This window comes from Pseudorasbora parva, chromosome 2 (genome assembly GCF_024679245.1).
Source record: "Pseudorasbora parva isolate DD20220531a chromosome 2, ASM2467924v1, whole genome shotgun sequence".
Lineage (NCBI taxonomy): Eukaryota > Metazoa > Chordata > Actinopteri > Cypriniformes > Gobionidae > Pseudorasbora > Pseudorasbora parva.
In genome coordinates this window covers 29,165,660-29,187,678 of record NC_090173.1, presented here as the reverse complement: position 1 = coordinate 29,187,678, position 22,019 = coordinate 29,165,660, and the positions used below count along the sequence as shown (strand labels likewise).

Below are 22,019 nucleotides of genomic sequence, written 5' to 3'. Positions count from 1 at the left end.
GAATAATGTTAAATGAATCAGTGGTGGATGTAACGTATAATGTTATTTTTTAAATGTAACCTCCCTTTGGTCAGTTCAAGAATAATTTATGCAATTATATTTTATTTCTTTGAAAGAATCAAAAGAGAAGATTCATGTCTACCCTTGTATTGTTCAGTTGGTTGAAGTTGATATGGAATTTAGAAGGTAATTAGGAGACTAAAGTAATCTTATTATTACATTGTTGAAGATTTAATTAGTAGCTAGTAATTCATTACTTTTTTGTTACACTTTAGGATAATGGTCATTAGTTAAAGGAGGACTTCAGCGCTGGGAAGATGAATCTGTATTTAAACTGGGTCATTAATGTAGTAGAAATGTGAAATTATTTTTTAATTTGTTGCTTCTAGACTAAGACAAATTTTTTAAATTTTGTCTCATGGAGATGAAAGACAACAATTCCCAGAATGCTTTGCTGCCCTACGAGGCCACTCCCAAAGCCACCGCTACTAGATTAATGAATCACTGACCACTTTCCCACCGTGACCGCGATCATCTTAATAAAATCAGTTCAGTTAGAGAACAGACACTACAATTAAAAACTGAACGTGTGTATTCAATATGTGATTTAGCCACTGAGGGAGTCTCACAGCCCAAAACGCTGCAGGAGTCACATTGACAGTCATGGATGAGCTTGTGATGAGAGCTGAGGTAAACGCGATGGCACTCGCAGTATAGATTCACAGCGCATGTTCAGTCTTCTGCATTTTCAATTCATGCCTTTGAAAGCTTAACTTTCATAGTAATTAGTTTGAGAAGTTGAAAGACTTACTTTGCTGTGGTGGCCGCACCGTTTAAACATGAATACCTGAGGCTGCAGCTGAGTGCTGAGAGTGTGATCTCCCATCCCTCACGCGCGAGTTGAAAACATGCGGAAATGGCTCCCTCTGCTGGCTGTAGTCTTTAGCCTCTAGCCAACAATTCATCCGATGGCGCAAATTGACGATATTTGCATCATGGGAGGAGTTTTTCCAGAAATAAAATGCATAAATCTCTTGTCTCAGGGGGATATGAGGAGGGGAAAGCACAATCATTCGAATATACTCCAGGGTTTCTACATCAGTGGTCATTCGTGTGCGGTGTGAACGCAGCACTCGCGCGAATCGCGTCATTCGCGTGGGGTGTTCTAGTGACGTCATTCATGCAAGGAAGTGCAGGGGTGTAGTCCAAACCAAGCCTGCAGTCTCCCTCTCATTTACTGAAGCTTTCGCGCCTCCATCGCCCCCCGGTGACCGGTCCCAGTATAGCCGCCCCTCTGTGTTTTCTAATGGACGCGAGGCAAACTAAATAATAAAATTACACTTCAAATATTTTTCCCCCAAAGTTAGTTTATGTCACTGAAGGCAGTTATCATCACGATGATTTCATTTCAGGTGTTCGTTTTTAAAATAAGTTTAGTTTTAGTTAGTTATTTGATGCTATAAAAACGGGGTGTGTGACGTCATGATTGACAGCTGAGACTGACGGCTTCTCTGAGTGAAGTTGTCACTGAGGCACTAACGGACTTTTTTCAAAAATTTTGGGAGCAGATTGGAGCTTTAGCTTTAATTTCTACATTTCCATAACTGTTTATTTCACACCGACATAATTAATTGTTCTGCATCTGCGAGAGTGTGGGCGGGCTTTTGATATCGCAGCTGTACTTCCTGCTCTACTTCCTACGCTCTACTGCGCAACTCCGGTCCCGAAAGCGCTACTGCGCAGACTCAGTCCCAAGATGTCCGCGCCGTGCAGGCCGCCTGAAAGCTTCAAATCTGCCAAGCGGAAACGGATGATGTCGAGTCGTCCATATTTTTTTGCGGTCTATGGTCCAAACCGGTGTCATGACAAATTCTGTCCGCTCTGAGAGCCTGATTACAATTCTTACAAAATCGCGTTTTGATTTTTGCTGTTTAAATTGTGTTAAAATAGTCTTTAATGTCTTACAAAGCATATGTTTCATATATATAACCGAAGCTATAAGTGCTTATATAAGTATATAAGATATATACAAGCATATCTCGTATATAATCTATTTATTTTGTGCACCTGTTCTGTATATTGCTGTTTTTTTTTTATTCTTTATTATTTACATTATAGGTAGTCATGATTTTGTATTGGTACATGTTTTTGCTCCCACTATAGCAAATCAATTACATATTTCAAATAAATGTTTTGCGTGTGTATGTGTGTACTTAGTATGGCAATGAATTCATAGTTTATTTTTAAACAATTGCTTGTCCAGAACCATGTATAACAACTTTTGATTAGGCATTTAAAACCGCTACCAGCGGACACGATTTCACAGGCGGACAGGATTTGTCATGACACCGGCCGTTCGCTGTAGGCTTTTAAAGGGAATTTCTGTTCAATAAAATATCTCGCTTGGCATTGAACTTTGAGCTTTATAATTTTACAGGTATTATTTATGCTCTAACAGCAACATTACACACTAACTAAAGTTTGAAAGATGGAATCGCGAAGAACGGGAATTTTAACTTATGACAATCATGCAATTAATCGCGATTAAAAATAATGATCGTTTGACAGCCCTTATATATATATATATATATATATATATATATATATATATATATATATATATATATATATATATATATATATATATATATAATTTACTTATTACTTTCTAATAATGTTAAAAAATAGTTGGTTGTGCTGCTTAATATTTTTGTGGAAACAGTCATACTTTTTTTTGATCCTTTGATGAATAGAGTGTTGAATGAAAAACATTTATTTGCATCTATTAAATGTATTTATTATATATTTCTTTACTGTCACTTTTTATCAATTTAATGCATTCTTAAATATTAATTTCTCCCTCTGATTAACTAAATGCATGCAGCCTTGGTGAGCATAAGAAGCTTCTTTCAAAAACATAAAAAAGGTAATGTTTCCAGACTTTTGACAGGAACCGTCAGGAAAAAGGTTCAAAAGACACTACTTCTGTCCACCAGCAGAGGGAAGCAAAGATTGCATAATGTAGAAGGCCTTAGAAAAAAGAAAAGAAAAACAATGTGCCGCTTCTAACCATAGCTTCTAACCAGTTCTAAGAATACAATCAAAGCGTCTTGCAGTAGTCAAGGTTGAATGAGTCCACAGGAGAGGAGATGAGTTCAAGGTCATCCTCAGAAAGCAAGCCCTTAAAATATTCACAAGGAAGCTTCTTGACTCGGAGCAGCATATAGCATTAGGCCTACATTTCATGCTTGACCTGACATTTCTGCTCATTGGATTGTCCTCAAAGCAGTGCATGATATGATATTTTTCTGTTGTATCCTATGTGATCGTGTTTGTTGCTGTCGTTTTTTTCCTGTCATGACATTTATTGAAACTCTTTAAAGTAGGCTTACAAGTTCAGAACCCAAGATACTCTTCTAGGCAAAAGGATGTTTTACACACACACACACACACACACACACACACATACACACACACACACACACACATAGTATGATATGATAGTAATCAATCATAATACAAAAAATAGGCTATTATAAAATCAGATCCTGATGTTGTGTCCATAAAAGGACTTGCCCTTTCATTCTGTTGAACACCAGGCTTGTGCAAAATTCAGAACTTCAGAATTGGCCTCGATTCAATTCATGAATTGCAATTTGAATTGTTTTGACTCCGCCTCACAGGAAGTGGAATTGGAATTAGAATGACAGGAAGTGGAATTAAATTCATGACAATTCAAAGAAATTCCACAGTCACACAGCAGAAAGAATGTGTTGAATCTCACATGCATTCAGTGTTAGGAAGGTTACTTTGGAAATGTAATTGCTTACTGTTATAAGTTACCCATTATAAATGTACTTTGGATTACTTTATCAATGCAACGCAGTTTCTTTTTAATATGGTTAGTAACTAATTGAATTACACATTTTACCTCAGTAATTTAATAACACAATTTCATTACACGCATCTACACTGTAAAATATTACACAGTAAAAATGATGTTAACAATATTACACATAATATTTCAGTAGTTTTTATGATGAATTAATTCTTATTAGTGGAATGTGCTTTTTTAATTTAAGTATATATATATATATATATATATATATATATATATATATATATATATATATATATATATATATATATATATATATATATATATAAAAGAGTAAATGGAAATGAGCTGTTTATATTTGACTTTCAGTTGTTATTCAATTAATAGTCTGTGATGGAGACACAAGTAGAAACAAACTTGTTATTGCACAAGCATTAGCAAAGTTATTGCTCATTGAATAAAGCAACATTCTTCATAATAATAATAATAATAATAAGTTATTCACATCACAACCTAACCATAAGCTCTACTCTTCTGCACAATGGTAACGGTCAAAACTTCAACATAACAGAAATTCTTTCAAATGTCAAACATAAATGAACATTATACATTAACAGATGCTTCCCTTCAGTCAAAACACATTAAACAACACTTCATCTCAATAGTAATCTCCATTTTCATGTGCAAACTATGCTGGGAACTAACAATAGTGTCTCTAAATAAAATAGCACAATTGAGCTAATTCTAAAATTGCTTTTTTAACCAAGTAGCCGGGACGAGTCAGCATAGCGTTTGACGGAATCCCCTGTCAATTGCATCATATCTGTTACCTTCAGTTTCCGGTTTTATTTGAAAGAAGTGCTTTACTCTTAGCAGTGTGCTGCAAGTGTCACAGCTGCCGCCGAGCGAATGCAAAAAGGGTAACGTCATAACATCATTTTAAACACACTTAAATGCATCTAATATGATAAACAGAGCGGTTACCTCATACTCACGACCAGAAAAGCGGAAATAGTGTGGGTGCCCGGCGACCATGTCCCGTCACCGCATAATAAAAGTCCCGCTGCTCGCGAGGTGTGTGTTTGTGTAACAATCGCTCCAGCGGAGTCAGCTCCACAACACTCGGTCCTGCTCTGCTTCATACTACAGTAACGTTAAAGGGGGGGGTGAAATGCTGTTTCATGCATACTGAGCTTTTTACACTGTTAAAGACTTGGATTCCCATCCTAAACATAGACAAAGTTTCAAAAACTAATGTTGGACGTTTGATGGAGTATTTCTGTGTCAAAAATACTCCTTCCGGTTTCTCACAAGTTTCGGCGAGTTTTTTTCGAGTATGGGTCTACTTGACGTTAATAAGAGCGGAAGGTCCTTGTATGGGCTGTACGGGCTCTTCTCCCGGTAGGGTGCGCGCGCGCGCGCGTGACTAGAGCACGCTGTAAACAGTCTCTCAGGTGCAGATCCAGTCGTCCGTGAACACTTATGTGGCGCCGCGCTCCACTTTATTCCTATGGGTGACGTCGAGCGACTTCAACGCTTCCGCACAGCATTCTGGGAAGGCAGCGCTGCATTTGAACTGATTTGAACGCAGAAATGACGGGAAGCTTCACAACATCGTTTCAGTTGCGTCTCAAAATGGATTTACACGCCACTGCTGTCAGGACTTTACCAAATCATACCAAAGAAGTGTGTTTTTGACGGAGCAGTCCCAGCGATAAAGCTTCGGTCCTGCTTTGGAAGCAGCCGGTGAGTTAACTTAAACTGCTTCAAATGTCTGTGCTTTTGGCTACGGACGCATGAGTAAACATCAGTAAACGACACGATCGCGTGCTTCGTCATTCAAATGCGGTAACGGTTACTCCATTGTTGTTCTCTGTATAACGTTACAGTATTCTGACGTGCAAAACCGTTTTGCTTGCTACTTCTAAGGTCTAGTCGCATACAATAGTCCATAAACCGAATCATGTCCTCATACACTGCGAGTAAACACACAGAAATGTGGAGAGGCCATTAAATACAGTAACTTACATACCACAGAGACGGACGTCCTGATGTTGCCGTTTCTCCTGTTCAATTTATTTCTCCCTCAGATTTGATTGTGGATCATTATCTGTATTAGCTGAGATAGATGGGTTTCTCCACGCTTGAGGACGTCACCGCTTTGCGCGCTTGTCATTCTTTAGCTCCGCCCACACGATACGCCTCCAGGCGCTCGGTTTTTTCCGGAAAGACTCGGTACAGCCTATATTTCTTTTATAAATATGATAAAACTAAAGACTTTTCGGAGATATGAAGGATGCAATACTACAGGTACTCAAGATTGACATGAGATTGACTGAAACTGAGTGTTTCACCCCCCCTTTAATAACCGCATCCATCAACATGATTTCTGCCTGTGTCCTATTTTCCACCGGCTGTGAGGTGAAAACCACATGTCCCAAGATACTGCGCTCAAAATTTGCGTCATCAAACTACGCCTTTGTTTTGAATAGGCACCCTCTAGTGGACGGAAAGTTGCAAAGTGCACCTTCAACAAAATTAGGAAAGTGTATCTTTTGGTTTTATTTCTACAACACTGAACCACAATTTATATAATAATATATCAAAATATTCACACTATTTTTAATGATCACCGTCATTTTTTGTGAAAATTACAAGACCCATGATTCATTTTTTACAGTATCACTCCTCAACCCTGCATACATTTTGTTCTAAAATACAGATAATGATCAATTTAAATAAATTACCCCATCAATGTTGTTTAATTAGTTTTGTTAATGTTTAAAATTAACATTGGAATGTTATTTTAATTTCAAAGTAATAAAATAACACAAAGTTGTTGTAAATGCAGTTATCATTAATTCCAATGCAAAACTCACTGATCAACACTGATTCATCTAATTCTCAATCGCTTCTCAAATGTTTTATCATCTGCAGCGTTCTGCTCTGAAGATCTTTCCTGCAACACTAAAGATTCTCTCAACAGGTGAAGATGAAGCTCCTATGGCAAGATGGACATGTATATGAATTTCTTTGATTTTTTTTTCTTGAATTTAAATTCTGCTTCCTTTAATTCATTTTAATTGTAATTCTAAATCCTGTTTTTGACATCAATTCAAATCAAGAATTTAATTGGAATTTGGGAGTCATTCTCAAATCAATTCTGAATTGTGCGCAGACTTATGATTTAAACAGCCAAAACTAAATAGAAGGTTACATTGTTGCAGTATATAACAGATGCATTAACATTTGCAAAGTGAGATTTAAGCATTTATCTTCATTTTGTTTACATTCATCGGCATTGTTTCTTTTTTATTATTATTTCTAATCCATCTCTCACAAGCCCAAAATCAATACTTTCCACCTTTCAGATCACTGAGATCAAAATATTTGATGAAACCTCAGTAGCAACAAACCTCCAGCCCTGACAGCAAGCATTACTTATCACAGGGTCTTTTACATCAGTCATTTTGGAAATCAGTCAGACAGAGGCAGCAAGGCTGTTTCATTTTGCAAAATTGCAGTGTAATTTCCAAAATAATAGCATGCTATCAGAAACCTTTGTGTCTGTCATCCATTTACAGGATGATTTTTATAACAATCTGTGACGGACAGATCCAGCCATCTGGAGCGGGTGAAACATCTGCTTTCATGTGTGCAATATTCATAATTTAATTCAGTAATGATCTTGCTTGCTACTTCCTGATCTGAAGAGATTCAAGATTTTAGTCATGTATGAACATTATAAAACTATATAAACGCATTGATTAATGAGGTGTGTATTTGCAATTACTGTCTGTTTTCATTTGAGGTTTAAATAAGCACTCTAAATGAAAATCAACAAGTATGTTGCGCTATAAGTTGGCAAAATTGGCACAGAAACTTTCTTGAAAAATAAAAAAAAATTATTGATATAAAATATATATAAATCAAATGTGTGAACTTTTAATCCTCTGGTGATATTCAAAATACATAAAATAGACACAAGAGACAAAACTGATTATTTATTGTGATTTGAAAAAAATACCACAGGGACACTTAAATACTTACAAGAAACTACAACAAGCAAATACAAGTTTTAAACATTCAAAGGTCGACAAATGTTTACATCAAGGATTCCCAAGCTTTATTTTTGTCAGCTGAACCCCCTTAATTATTTACTAGAAAATATTTTTATTTAAAACATGTTTAATTGTATATTTAACATTTCAACATGTATTTTTGTTATTGTTATTTTTATTATTATTATTATTATTATTATTATAGGTTTTACATAAAAATGTATTTAGAATTGTCATTTCTATCACAAACATCAAAAAAGTTCCAGAGGAGGAAATCCCTAGGGGTTCACAAACCTCAAAGATTGAACCTGTATTATGACCTTATAGCTACTAAAAGAATGAAGATTGAAAAAAAATATAAAAATGTAAACATTGATTTAATTTTTAGTGTTTATGTCATTTTCAGTGCCTTCATGTGGTGCAGGTCTCTCCTGTCCTAATTCAGGTTATGCCACATGATGATTATTCTTCTTCTTCCTGACTGGTCAGCTGGCTCACTCTGGCTGAGGTAAATAGGAAAGCCATGGCAGTACAAAGTTCTCCAACAAAAGAAACAGAGGCCAGAACCACAGACCAGCCAAAGTAAATCTCTATGTCCTCCAGGGTTTTGCGGCCAGAGATCTCCACAGCCTCTTTGAAGGCGGCCGCAGAGTAAGCCATGTAGACGCAAATTCCAGCCAATGAGAGCATAGCTGTAAGAAACAGAGCAGGAAGACAGTATATAATAAACAGTATTTACATCCCATTAAAAGATTAGTTCACTTTAAAATGAAAATTACCCTATGATTTACTCACCCTCAAGACATATGGCTTTCTTCTTTCAGACAAATACAATCAGAGTTATGTTTCCAATTAAAAAGGTGTTCTGGAAAAATTATTATTATTAATTCATTATTATTATTATTATTATTTATTCATTAGTTGGCACAAAAGTCTTAGTTGGAGATAGTGTCCAAACGTTTCTGATGGTTTAAAAAGCATTTCAAGTTTACCATTTTACACTGTATTATTCCTCTAGTAAAAATAAAGCAGAAGGTCTTTGACAGGCAGTGGAATTTATCTTTGTCACTGGAAGCGTCTCGGGTTTCCTGAAAAAGCGGGAACAAGATGCTGCTTTGAGTGCTTTGGGATAACATCTTTGTTTGACCAGCTGTGAAGTATTTGTGTAACTTGAGTGCTCGTAGAAGACTATAATTAGATGTCCTTAGGTATCGCTTTATCACTCAGGTATGACATCCTCAGTGCGGCAATAAATTGCAGCATCTCGTTGCAACTTTTTCAGGGAACAGGGTTACAGTCAAGTAACTCGAGACATTCCCTTTCAAAAGCTACTCTCAATGGTGCACTATCACTTTGGGAACGAGGAATACCCATGCTGCTGCACTGGGGGTGTCTGGACCCCTTATGGTTGTGTAGTGCGTGCTCACAAGCACACAAAAGGTGTCAGACATGAGCTTGTGATGTTTATTCAAGGACATGTGAGCCCTGCTGCAGGGCTCACCCTGCCAAAGCTTGGGAGGAAGCAATCCCATGGTAGAATGAATCCTAATGCCTCTACTGCGCACCTAGGCGAGGGTAATTGGTATCCCTCATCCAATGTGAAAATGTTTGTTTGTATATGAATAGTTGGTCTGACTTATGCCACTGACTAGTGCGGTGTACATAGGTCAAAAGAGCACGGACTGCACACGGTCAGTGAAGTTTCTCCTGATCAGGCGTTGTGAACGCCAGAGGGCAGAAGGCTTCAAGAGTGACCGGATGTTAGGTTGAGAAAGGAACGTCAGGATGAGGATGCTTTCACTACTCCAGGGGCAAAGTCTAAACAGGATTGAGAGACAGACAGAGCATGCAAATACCCCATTCTTTTTAGTGAGGTGAAAGCGAAAAGAAAAAAAAACCTTTTTGGATGAAGCGAGCGAGCAGAGGATCCTTCTCAAGTGGTATAGTGATATAGTGGCCACATAAACCCTGGTGGGGCATGTAGCCTGCTGATAACTTTTCAAGCTGGAAGACCAGGGGCCTTATTTATAAAACTGTGCATAGGATACCTACTAAATGTTAACGGCAAAAAGCCAAAAACTGCGTACGCCAAAAAATATTCTGATTTATAAAACCGTGCGTACACACACCTGTAAGCAATGTTCCCTTCATAAATCACAGATCACCAGCCGATGTGTGTACGTGAACCAGCCTCATATCCCACCCTGTACACACACATTTTTAGCCATAAATAGTCAATACAAATCACCACATAAATGCTGATCGGCATGTAAATGAGAGTGGAATCCCATATACCTCGAAAACTTGATATGCGGCTGCCAATTAATTAATCCATGAAAGTGAAAATGTGTATTTCTGTTCATTTGAATAAAGGCCACAGGTGAGAAAAGAGGTAAAAAACTTAATTTCTCAGACACTGAGATTGAAACACTTGTAGGGGAGGTGGAGACTCGGAAAACTGTTATTTGGTGGTCACAGCCGTGGGGTCACTAATAAAAAGAAGCAGTGCGAGTGGCGAAGTATTGATTCTGCCGTCAATTGTGTCAGTGGGACAGAACGGACAGTTGCAGAATTAAAGAAAAAAAGATTAGACCTGAAGGTATACTCATGCTTACAGTACAATATGTGAAATAAAGATTCTCATTCATTCAAGGTAGAGACAAAGAAAAAACTGTCCTTTGCAGACTTTGACATTTTATGATATATGTAGCCTACATTAAGGAAAATATATATTTTTATACTATGTTGTGCAGTTCTCTAATAAAAGGGTATTTCATGCTATTCTGTATCACATGTAGTAGTGCCATCTCCTCCTGCGCTCCCATTTTGGACAATGTGACTGTAAGGCAGTGCTGATTATTATTATTATTATTTAGATTTTTTATACATTTTGAATTACTTTTGGATTTTACAAGATGTATATAACCTAAAACAATAAATAACACTGTTGGATTTAATCTTCATTATAATATGGATATAATGTATGAAATGGAGTGAAAATTAAATGTCATTCATTCTATAATCGTTCTTCTTACATTTATTTTTTAGAATCTAACTTCAGTTCATGACTTCACCATCTGTGTCGCCATTTCCCTTTGTCTCCAGAATGTGCGTACGCACGGCTCAAAGTTTGCTTAAAGGTGTGCACATTCTCCCGTCAAGTTTGTTTTTTATAGATCACAACCTTGGCGTGGGAACTGCCGTACGTACTTTTCCAGCCCCGTTTTGTGTGTGCACAGTTTTGTAAATGAGACCCCAGAAACTTCAACAATCTGGCAGTTAACTGGATCTGCATACTATTACTGTGCAGTCCACCCCATTTCAAAGACATCCCATTTACTGGCATCAATTCTTCAAGTGGAGGAGGGAGCCTCCACTTATTTGTATTACATTTTTTGTTGTTGTTTTAAATAAACTTCAATCAATCAATCAATTAAAGCCCTAGCTCTGATCAGTGCTGCATTGAGAGTAGCTTTTGAAAGGGAACACAAATTTGGTAAATTAACCACCACAAATGTCATTGGTGCTGGTGCTCGTTTTACTTTAAAAAGCCCATGACTTTTGAGAACCATCACAAGGGGGAATTGCTGCTTTACAATGATTGCATGTTTTGATGTCAGTCTGATTAAGTTCAGAGAATGTTGGGCTTATTTGTTGCCATGGTGTCTGCAATGCAACACAATTTTCCTTTACTTTCATACGGAGCATGTCTTGAAAGAGAAAGGCTTTTAACTTGAGAGATTTCAAGTGAGCCTGTATTTTCTCACAATGTGGGTTGGTATTTCATTAAATGGGTCCAAACAGAAATCTAGTCAGTGTGGTCCCAAAACCCCTTTTAAAATATCATAAAAAGGACAGTGAAAAACATGCACTAAAAACTGGACAAAAAAACATTTTAAACATAACACTTGAGTAAAATAATATCTATCATGAGTATTATTTGAAGAGAATTTCACTTTTTGTTTTACAACATAAATTACACAAATGTCTATAATTATGTGTCTGTGTGGTTGCTAACAATTAAACCTATAAATAAGGACAACTACCACAAGGATGCTTTACCAAACAGAAAACCTATTCCCATATATTTCAATTTATTACACAGCTCTGTGGAATACTTGATTCTAAATGGTCAGTCGCACATTCCAGCTGTGTGTTATTTCCAGATAACAACAGTCAAACTGAATAACACACCGCTCATCCAGGTACTAGGAGTTATCTTGACCGGTACTACTTATTATGCTTAACGTGTCACTCCGCTGTCGTTGACTGTCTGGCACCATCGTGCCTGAAAATCACTTAGCCACCATGGGTTACAATGGAAGAAGACTTCAATGAGTTAGAGCCGGAACTTTACTTTATAAAGGCCTTTATTCGTAAGAGCTAATAAAATATTTAAACTCAAGACAATATTTCATGTCTAATTTACTTGAGATGTAGCTGTGTTAATTTTACACCTCAACCGGTGTGTGTATTTAAATTTACATTATATATTTTTGCATTTTCAGAATACATAAAATACTTTGTATTTATTAAGCTGCTGATTTCCTTTATCAACTACTGCAGTCCAGTGCTATTATGCACAACTATTATGCACAGCTGAAGATGTCAGAGAAAATGGCTTGTTTTACAAAGTTGAACTTTGATTTGTTTCTATAAATATAGACATAAGATTGGTCTCGTTTTAAAGAAGACATTTGGCAGATTATGCCTTATGTACACTACCAGTGAACTAGCAAATACTTGTACTTTTAAGTATATTTCTGAAAAGCACATAAAGTATGTTTTTTTAGAAGTACATACAAAGCAGACTCAAAGTATCGTATTTTTAGTTTAAAAGAACTACACTTACAGCACACTTGAAAACATTTCCTTTTCGTAAGGGTGCCTAGTGAGTTCACTAGTTACCTTTGTGTGTGTGTGTGGGGGGGGGAATTTTGTAATTTCCTGGTGGGGTAATGTATAGGTGAAATTAAAGTAAAAGTTTCTGAGCAGCTGTTCTTTGCATTCAGGAGATACAAAATACTGTGAGCATGTTTTGAGCTTATATCTCTCAAATTCCAGTGCCCCAAGTCAACTGTTCATAGTATATTTTTTCCATCCGTTTTTCCCACATTGTGAAGTGTATTCATTACTATCAAAACTGTCTGAAGCTCCAGATGTTCTTTCAAGCGTGACTTGGGTAGAATTAATATTCATGCTGCAAGTGGCTCAGTCAAAGGTGAATGAGAAGGTGGTACTAACCGCCAAACAGAAGCAGCACTCCGGTCAGGAGAAGCAGCAGGTAGGCTCGTGCCAACATACTGATGAAGCCCAGCATTCCTCCAACAAAAAGCACAATCACGCTGAGAGGCAGGAGGACGATGAATGTCCCTTGCATGTCTGGAGAGAGAAGAGGTCTGGATGTGTCAGTCAGGGCACTCGCAGTTCTAGCCAATTCGTTATTTTCATGGTTGGCATCAGGGGCGTTGCTAGTCATAAAGCTCTACCGCGGCACAGGCCCCTCATTATTCAGTGTGCAAACTGAGCAAAGAAAAAGTCTCGACTTTTTGACTTGAACCTCAACTTTAAAGGGACTCTTACACTCCATAATAGTAATAATAATAATAAGAGTTATTATAATATAAATCCTATGAGAGTAATAGCAATATATTGTAAAACGAATGCACTGGAAATAAATGAGTGAGCTTTTATTTTTATTTAAACTGCAGTCAAGCATTTATTTTGGTGGAAAATATGTTTACAAACGCTCATTACAAATCCAGTAAAATGCGGTAATGGACAACTGGGCAGATATGAAATTAAATTTTTACATTTTTAAAAAACAATATTTAGTACGCTTATAAATCCATTTACATTGTGTGGACACACACACACATAATGGTTTGTTTAGGCGTAGAGATTCACGTGGAATCACACGGGGTAGACATACACACGGATAGCTCAAAATGCGCACAGATAACACGCCACTTGGCTTTAGAAAGTGACGTGTGTGTTTACGCAAAGTCATGATGTCATGTTGCATAATATGGAGCTAGAAATATGACAAAATTATCTGAGTTTGAATTGTATAAATCTGAAGTGTAATCTAATAAAATTGAATATTAGGTTGCATGTTACATAGTACGGAATTAGAATTTTTAAATGTTAAATATAGAGCATTTCAAATTGAACACATCTGAAATGTTTTATGTTGAAATTATATATAGACATGCATTTTCAAACAGCAGATATTTTGTTCTGAATAGACTGCAAATATTCAGTTTTTGAAAATACAGATTCATTTCAGATGAAGAAGAAATTCAGTCCTAGATCAGGCAACTTTTCTGTGCAACTTAACACGTTTCACAGAAAAAGTGTGTATACGATATATAAAATATTAATCAGCACCCGGCCCGTTTTATTTAATTGAGCGGTAAACCACACGAAAAATGAGAAATCTAGCCGAAATCTCTTTTTCCGTGCATTAATCTAAAATAAACAAAAAAGTATGAAAGGGCTGTTTGATCTTCTCTTTATTCCAATACAAATAGGAAATTAAATGATCAGAATGATCAGAGGTCATCATCCCTGATGATGACCTCTGGCCTACTTTGTGTAAGATCTGAATTTCTGCGGTGTGAATTTTAGAATATTGAATGTGATGATCTGAATTTCTTCTTCATCTGAAATCTTGTAATTTTCAAAAAAAGTGGATATTTCTAGTCTATTAATTCAGAGGGAAAAAAATCTGCTATTTGAAAATACATGTCTATTCCAATTTCAACATAAAAACATTTCAGATGTGTTCAATTTGAAATGCTCTATATTCAACATTTAAAAATTCTAATTTCGTACTATGTAACATGCAACCTAATATTCAATTTTGTTACACTTGTCAATAATTCAGATTTATGCAATTCAAATTCAGATCATTTTGGCATATTTCTAGCTCCATAGTTAGATGCTAGAGCTTATTTTGAAGCTTCTGTTTGAGACCAACTAACTAGCGAATGTTGAACATATTAATCCGGATGTTGACAGCTAGCAGTTCAGCAGAAGAGGCGAAGAAGAAGGGAGCGCTCCAGTCAGAATTTACAATTACAACATATCAAGAAACTAGTCATTTTATGACAACAACTAAAATTAAGAGCATAAATATTCTAAGAGAAAACCACAATATTTACACATGATTTGACAGTTTATTTTAATAAATATCAAAAATGTAAACTGTGTGAATCATAGCTGACACCTAGATGATGATTACATTTGGTTTTTAATAACTAACTAAGGCTAGTGTGTGCACTGCTGTGTAGCCTATACATTGTACGTACGTACATTTACGTACATTGTAGAACAAAACGTAAAACTATCGTCCTGTTAAACTGCGTTTATTTGGTTACGTTGCATACAGATCCAATCTAAATACATTGACAATGACAAGTATAATAACATGTTAAAATTCAAGCTTGAGATTTTACTGGGGCACAGCAGATTTATACTGGGGCACGTGCCCCAGTAAAAGGGATCAAGCAACGCCCCTGGTTGACATACCAAAACATTTGACAATGTTTTGTTTATTCGTTCAGAAGGGAAATCAATAAGGCTAATCAGAAGAATTTTGAAGAATTTTATGTAATGATATTTGCTTCCTACTGTGTTGATCATGATGAGAGACAATTATATGAAGTTGCTGTTTGTGCCTGGAACATTTTATAACATTTCGTTTTGATGGCAGAGTCCTGGTAATAAGTATTAGTCTATCATTATTAAAGGAAACTGATGGAATCATGGGAGCCAGCCTAGGAGACCAGGTGAGTGAACGTGAAAAGCTATTTGCCTTTCTTTGTGTAGACTAGGGTGGTCAAAGCTCATCTCTTGAGACTTTGTAAGTACCATATTATTCCCTTAAAGGGGTGATGAACTGAGAAATCAACTTTCCCTTGAGCTTTTGATATATAAAATGCCATGGTAATATAAGAATATCCTCTAAGTTTTAGAGCTGAAAACTTCCTTGTTAGTCAAAGAAAAGCTTTTATAGACACCAGGCCCATAAATGGTCTTGTGCTTCATTCTTACATCTTAGCGCTACGAAACACCGCCTACAGCACGTCTAATCCAGTAGCCCTGCCCACCGACTCGTCTAATCCATATATATATATATATATATATATATATATATATATATATATATATATATATATATATATATATATATATATATATATATACACACACCCAAAGTATTATTAGGAACACCTGTTCAATTTCTCATTAATGCAATTATCTAATCAACCAATCACATGGCAGTTGCTTCAATGCATTTAGGGCTAGTGGTCCTGGTCAAGACAATCTCCTGAACTCCAAACTGAATGTCAGAATGGGAAAGAAAGGTGATTTAGGCAATTTTGAGTGGTGCATGGTTGTTGGTGCCAAACGGGCCGGTCTGAGTATTTCACAAACCCTAGAAATGGTTGTGTGTAAAAATCCCAGTAACTGAGCATCAGTTACTGGGATTTTCACACACAACCATTTCTAGGGTTTACAAAGAATGGTGTAAAAAGGAAAAAACATCCAGTATGCGGCAGTCCTGTGGGCGAAAATGCTTTGTTGATACTAGAGGTCAGAGGAGAATGGGCCGACTGATTTAAGCTGATAGAAGAGCAACTTTGACTGAAATAACCACTTGTTACAACCGAGGCATGCAGCAAAGCATTTGTGAAGCCACAACACGCACAACCTTGAGGCGGATGGGCTACAACAGCAGAAGACCCCACCAGGTACCACTCATCTCCACTTCAAATAAGAAAAATAGGCTACAATTTGCACGAGCTCACCAAAATTGGACAGTTGCAGACCGGAAAAATGTTGCGTGGCCTGATCAGTCTCAATTTCTGTTGAGACATTCAGATGGTAGAGTCAGAATTTGGCGTAAACAGAATGAGAATGTTACCACTGTACAGGCTGGTGGTGGTGGTGTAATGGTGTGGGGATGTTTTCTTGGCACACTGTAGGCCCCTTATTGCCAATTGGGCATCATTTAAATGCCACGCCCTGCCTGAGCATTGTTTCTGACCATGTCCATCCCTTTATGACCACCATGTACCCATCCTCTGATGGCTACTTCCAGCAGGATAATGCACCATGTCACAAAGCTTGAATCATTTCAAATTGGTTTCTTGAACATGACAATGAGTTAACTGTACTAAAATGGCCCCCACAGTCACCAGATCTCAACCCAATAGAGCATCTTTGGGATGTGGTGGAACGGGAGCTTCGTGCTCTGGATGTGCATCCCACAAATCTCCATCAACTGCAAGATGCTATCCTATCAATATGGGCCAACATTTCTAAAGAATGCTTTCAGCACCTTGTTGAATCAATGCCACATAGAATTAAGGCAGTTCTGAAGGCGAAAGTGGTCAAACACGGTGTTAGTATGATGTTTCTAATAATGTGTTATAAAAATTCATTATATTCAGTCAATAAAAATGATTGTATAATGTATGCGTATTCCTATAGTTTATGTACATACATACACAGTATTTTTTTATACTGTCGGGTTTGCTTGCCAGTAAAATTAGAGACCTAAGAGTTTGTATTGCTTGTTTTTTTTTATTATGCATTAAGATTAAAGATGTTTCAGGTTATAGATTTTCTTTAATGGCTTCACTATGAACATGTTAGTAATGATGGGAGGGGAAGGAGACAAGAAAGACTGAAATCTGTTTTAGCTGAAGATATTTTCAATGTCCTTAGACATTTAGCATGTTTTTCACTGTAGTGAAATGAAGGATAGTCTACTGCGTTGCAAAGCCCAATTTATACTTAATTTTAAGTTGTTGGGTCCATATCGATATTCAAAACAACTAAAATTTACTAATCCATGTAATAACAAATTGCTACAAATAAACACAACAGGCAGTAAACATTGACAAATTAAAAAAATCACAGTGTCACATACCAGACATTGTTTTCTTTCTGGCTCAACCAAAATATGTCTGTCCGGGTTCATGCATTGGGCAGGTGTATTTCATTCTTGTTTCACTTGTATTTCTGACATTATTCTGCACTGTTTTGTCACAAGCTTTCTTGGAGCAGCCATGGTCCATGCAGTCAATGAGGATGTTCAACACATATAAGGTAGGTTATTTCTTTTACGGTTTATCCAGGGATTATATATTAGGCAAACAATCCAGCAAAGATGGATGGGAAAGATATATTGAACTAGCTTTGGGGGGGCATTTAGCTTTGTGCAGAGGCTACTATTTAATTAAAACAACATCCTGGACACCCAGACTTATTGAATCTATTGTTCAAAGCAGAACAGAAACGAAATCCAATTTAAGCCAGTTTAGGGGTCTTGAATCTGATATAATCCTTGTTTTACAACCTCATTACAGTCTCTTGTGTACAGGTACAGGTACAGCTACCGTTTCAGGAGTAGAGAATGTGAGTTTAACAATCTCTTTCAGGCCTATACAAGTGCTTTGAATGGCTCAGACAGGAATATAATTTTTTCGTTTCTGATGTATGGGAGGGATAATACTTTTTTTGGGTTAGGTTTCCTTTAGCTTTCGCTTTTCTTCTCAATGACCGTTATCAATACTATAAAATAACACTTTGAAAGCGGCAATAATTGCAATTCTACATTTATAGGCTCATTTAAAAAAAAAGATAACTGGTGATTTTTTGGCACTAAAAATATGAATAAGAATGATGTTGCACAATAGTAGGTTATGGCAAACAGCCATATTGAGATTATGAAAAAAAGAAAGGAAAACAAAGGAAAATAATGTTGCGGTCTAGGTCTGTTGGCAGGTGGCCTCACAATATTAGCAGTAAAACACATCCCATGGTTCACTGTGGTGCACTTGTTACAGCTGTGTCTCAACCACAGCTGCCCTCCAATTGAAAAGTGTTTCCATGACAATCCAAATTTAATAGGAAAATCAGAGGAATTTATATAATGTATGGCAATGGCATTCATGGTTAAAATACCCTTAAATCACACCGTTTATCCTGAAAACCTAAGAAAAGATTTGTTAAAATATTTCTGTGCCTCTTATGTTCTGAAGTGTGCAGCCCATATGCAACATGTGTAAAATTACTTATGCTGGGTTTCCTTCAAAAATGTAATCAACAAAAAGAACCTAAAAACATCAAGTGGCATTTTATATATAAAGAAAAATACTGCATTTTGAATTTTTATTTTTCAATAGCCTATGCTTTTTATATGGTTATGTGCCTTTTATTATTATAGACAAAAAATAAGCTAATTAAATCTATATTTGATGTCAAATACTTTATCAAATGCTTGTAAATGAACAAATAATCAATACAGAAAACATATATAGATATACAGTCTCCATGAAGCCAAACCAAGGAGTTTAGACCACATACTTCCACAAGTGTTTTTTTTGTTTTGTTTTTGTTTTTTGTCTGTTTTTATCGCACATAGCATTATCTGAAACATTAAAGTCAGCTGATTAAGACATACAAGATCATAGATATGAGGACGACACACAGATCTTACTTAGTATCTGCCTTTGTGAATCGGATACGTTTCTTCCTGCTCCAAAAGGATTCATAAATGGCCAGCACTGGTTATGAACTGTAAGAGAGAACAACTTCATCCATCCGCATGAAAATCTTAACATCAGAAACAGAAGGACAAGCACTAACATGTAATATGACTTACAGTTACAAGTTCGCCACAGTCCAGAGTGTGAGCTCAGAGACACAGATGAGCTGTTTTCTCTCTTAGAAGTGTCAATGATGTACCAAAAATCGGTTCCAATCGCCAAAACGAGACTTACAAAGCTGAGGACACCAACGGTGGCCACAAAACTAACCAAGCATGTGAAAGTGACTTTCATTTTGTCTGAATGCCGGTTTCCTCAGAGCTTGAAGAGAAACTCCTCTTTTCTTGCTACCTTGAGTGTGTTACTTTCCCTCACCGTTGCCCATCTGGAAGCCCCTCGCTGGATGTTGCGCTGTTTATCCATTAGCTACTGTAGGGTGATTCTACCGAGAGAGGGCAGTGTGGCCCACTTTCAGATGCGCGCCCTCGCTTTCGCTTTTCTTTGGCCATGAACTGTGGCATAGAAAAATACCTGATTAAAACACAACAAACATAATTAGTTATAGACGTAATTGCAACAAATAACACCCATTCACCCACCACCATCCAATATCATTAGTATGCAAAGCCTTGTTTGTTCTGTGCCAGATAATTATCACAGGGATCTCTGAATTAATTTGATTGGTAAACAGTCTTTCAGTTGTCAGGCAAGTTTCTGTTCCTCTGCCTACGATCAAAAACTTTGTATCAAAGACAAAATATAGATAGAAGAGTAGTAGGCCTAATCTTAGTTTTTAGAAATGTTTTGTTTATTAATGTGCCAAATAATAAAATAATATTAATAAAAACGAAATAAAATTATAAAGTCATGCTTGCATTCATACCATAAGTATGTTTTCATTCATTTATAATAATAATAATAATAATAATAATAATAATAATAATGTAATCAAAAGAAAGAAAGAAAATATATTTTAAAAAGGCATAGAAAATAAAGCTTAAAAATGGATCTTCATACATGTTTAAACATGTGTAGGCTATAATGTAAAATTATATTCGTGCCTCATGTTATGCATGATAGTTTTTGCAATAGCCTACTTTTATTTCTACACTGTTTACCATTTATAAAGTTATTATATTATATTATATTAATTATATTATATTATATTATATTATATTATATTATATTATATTAATTATATTATATTATATTATATTATATTATATTATATTATATTATATTATATTATATTATATTATTTTATATTATATTATATTGTTTTAGATAATTTTTTGCATCGGGCTATTTCCCAGCCAGCGTTGTTTAGGCAGCACAAAGTTAACAGCTTAATTATTTAATGCTATTTTCAATGATGTCATGTTTTTAACTCTAATTTTAACTTCATTATTTCATTTATGCAAATGCGTTTCTTTGACGTGTTTAATAGGCCTGCAAATTGAACATTCGAGTCGCATTCGATTCAAACCATTGTTTTACATTCAAAAACTGGAGTGGAGGGAGTTACCATGGAAACGGGGCGGGGGGGGGAAGAGAGAGAGAGAGAGAGAGAGAGAGAGAGAGAGAGAGAGAGAGAGAGAGAGAGAGAGAGAGAGAGAGAGAGAGAGAGAGAGAGAGAAATCCTGGTTGGATTGGACTATGAGGAAGTTTCCCCCCCACACACACACTTCACTTTTTCACTTTATATTGCAGCCATTTGCTAAAATCACTCTGTGACACTCATATATTTAACTCAGGTGCTCCATTTCTTCTGATCATCCTTGAGATGGTTCTTCATCTTCAGTTAAGTCCAGCTGTGTTTGATTTTACTGATTGGACTTGATTAGGAAAGCCCCACAACTGTCTATATAAGACCTTACAGTTCACAGTGCGTGTCAGAGCAAATGAGAATCATGAGGTCAAAGGAACTGCCTGAAGAGCTCAGAGACAAAATTGTGGCAAGGCACAGATCTGGCCAAGGTTACAAAAACATTCTGCTGCACTTAAGGTTCCTAAGAGCACAGTGTCCTCTATAATGCTTAAATGAAGACGTTTGGGACAACCAGAACCCTCCCAAGAGCTGGCCATCTGGTCAAACTGAGCTATTGGGGGAGAAGAGCCTTGGTGAGAGAGGTAAAGAAGAAACCAAAGATCACTGTGGCTGAGCTCCAGAGATGCAGTCGGGAGATGGAAGAAAGTTGTAGAAAGTCAACCATCACTGCAGCCCTCCACCAGTCAGGCTTTATGGCAGAGTGGCCTGACGAAAGCCTCTCCTCAGTGCAAGACACATAAGTCCGCATAGAGTTTGCTAAAAAAAAAACACCTGAAGTACTCTAAGATGGTGAGAAATAAGATTCTCTGGTCTGATGAGCCTTAATTCTAAGCGGTATGTGTGGGGAAAACCAGGCTCTGCTCATCACATGTCTAATACAGTCCCAATTGGTGCATGGTGGTGGCAGCATCATGCTGTGGGGGTGTTTTTTAGCTGCAGGGACAGGACGACTGGTTGCAATCGAGGGAAAGATGAATTTGGCCAAGTACAGGAATATCCTGGACGGA

General features: G+C 36.7%; 1 protein-coding gene across 1 annotated transcript in view; it reads right to left on the bottom strand.

The window, feature by feature from the left end:
* Nucleotides 1–7,876: 7,876 nt before the first annotated feature.
* LOC137052945 (transmembrane protein 114) overlaps nucleotides 7,877–22,019 on the bottom strand; it is a 15,307-nt gene continuing 1,164 nt past the window's right edge. The window contains exons 2-5 of the mRNA XM_067428924.1: nucleotides 19,580–19,994; nucleotides 19,415–19,492; nucleotides 13,144–13,281; nucleotides 7,877–8,591 (exon numbers count right to left, since the gene is read on the bottom strand). Of these exons, the coding sequence (XP_067285025.1) occupies nucleotides 8,362–8,591; nucleotides 13,144–13,281; nucleotides 19,415–19,492; nucleotides 19,580–19,757 (624 nt within the window). The 5' untranslated portion in view covers nucleotides 19,758–19,994 and the 3' untranslated portion in view covers nucleotides 7,877–8,361. The remainder of the gene's footprint in view (nucleotides 8,592–13,143; nucleotides 13,282–19,414; nucleotides 19,493–19,579; nucleotides 19,995–22,019) is intronic.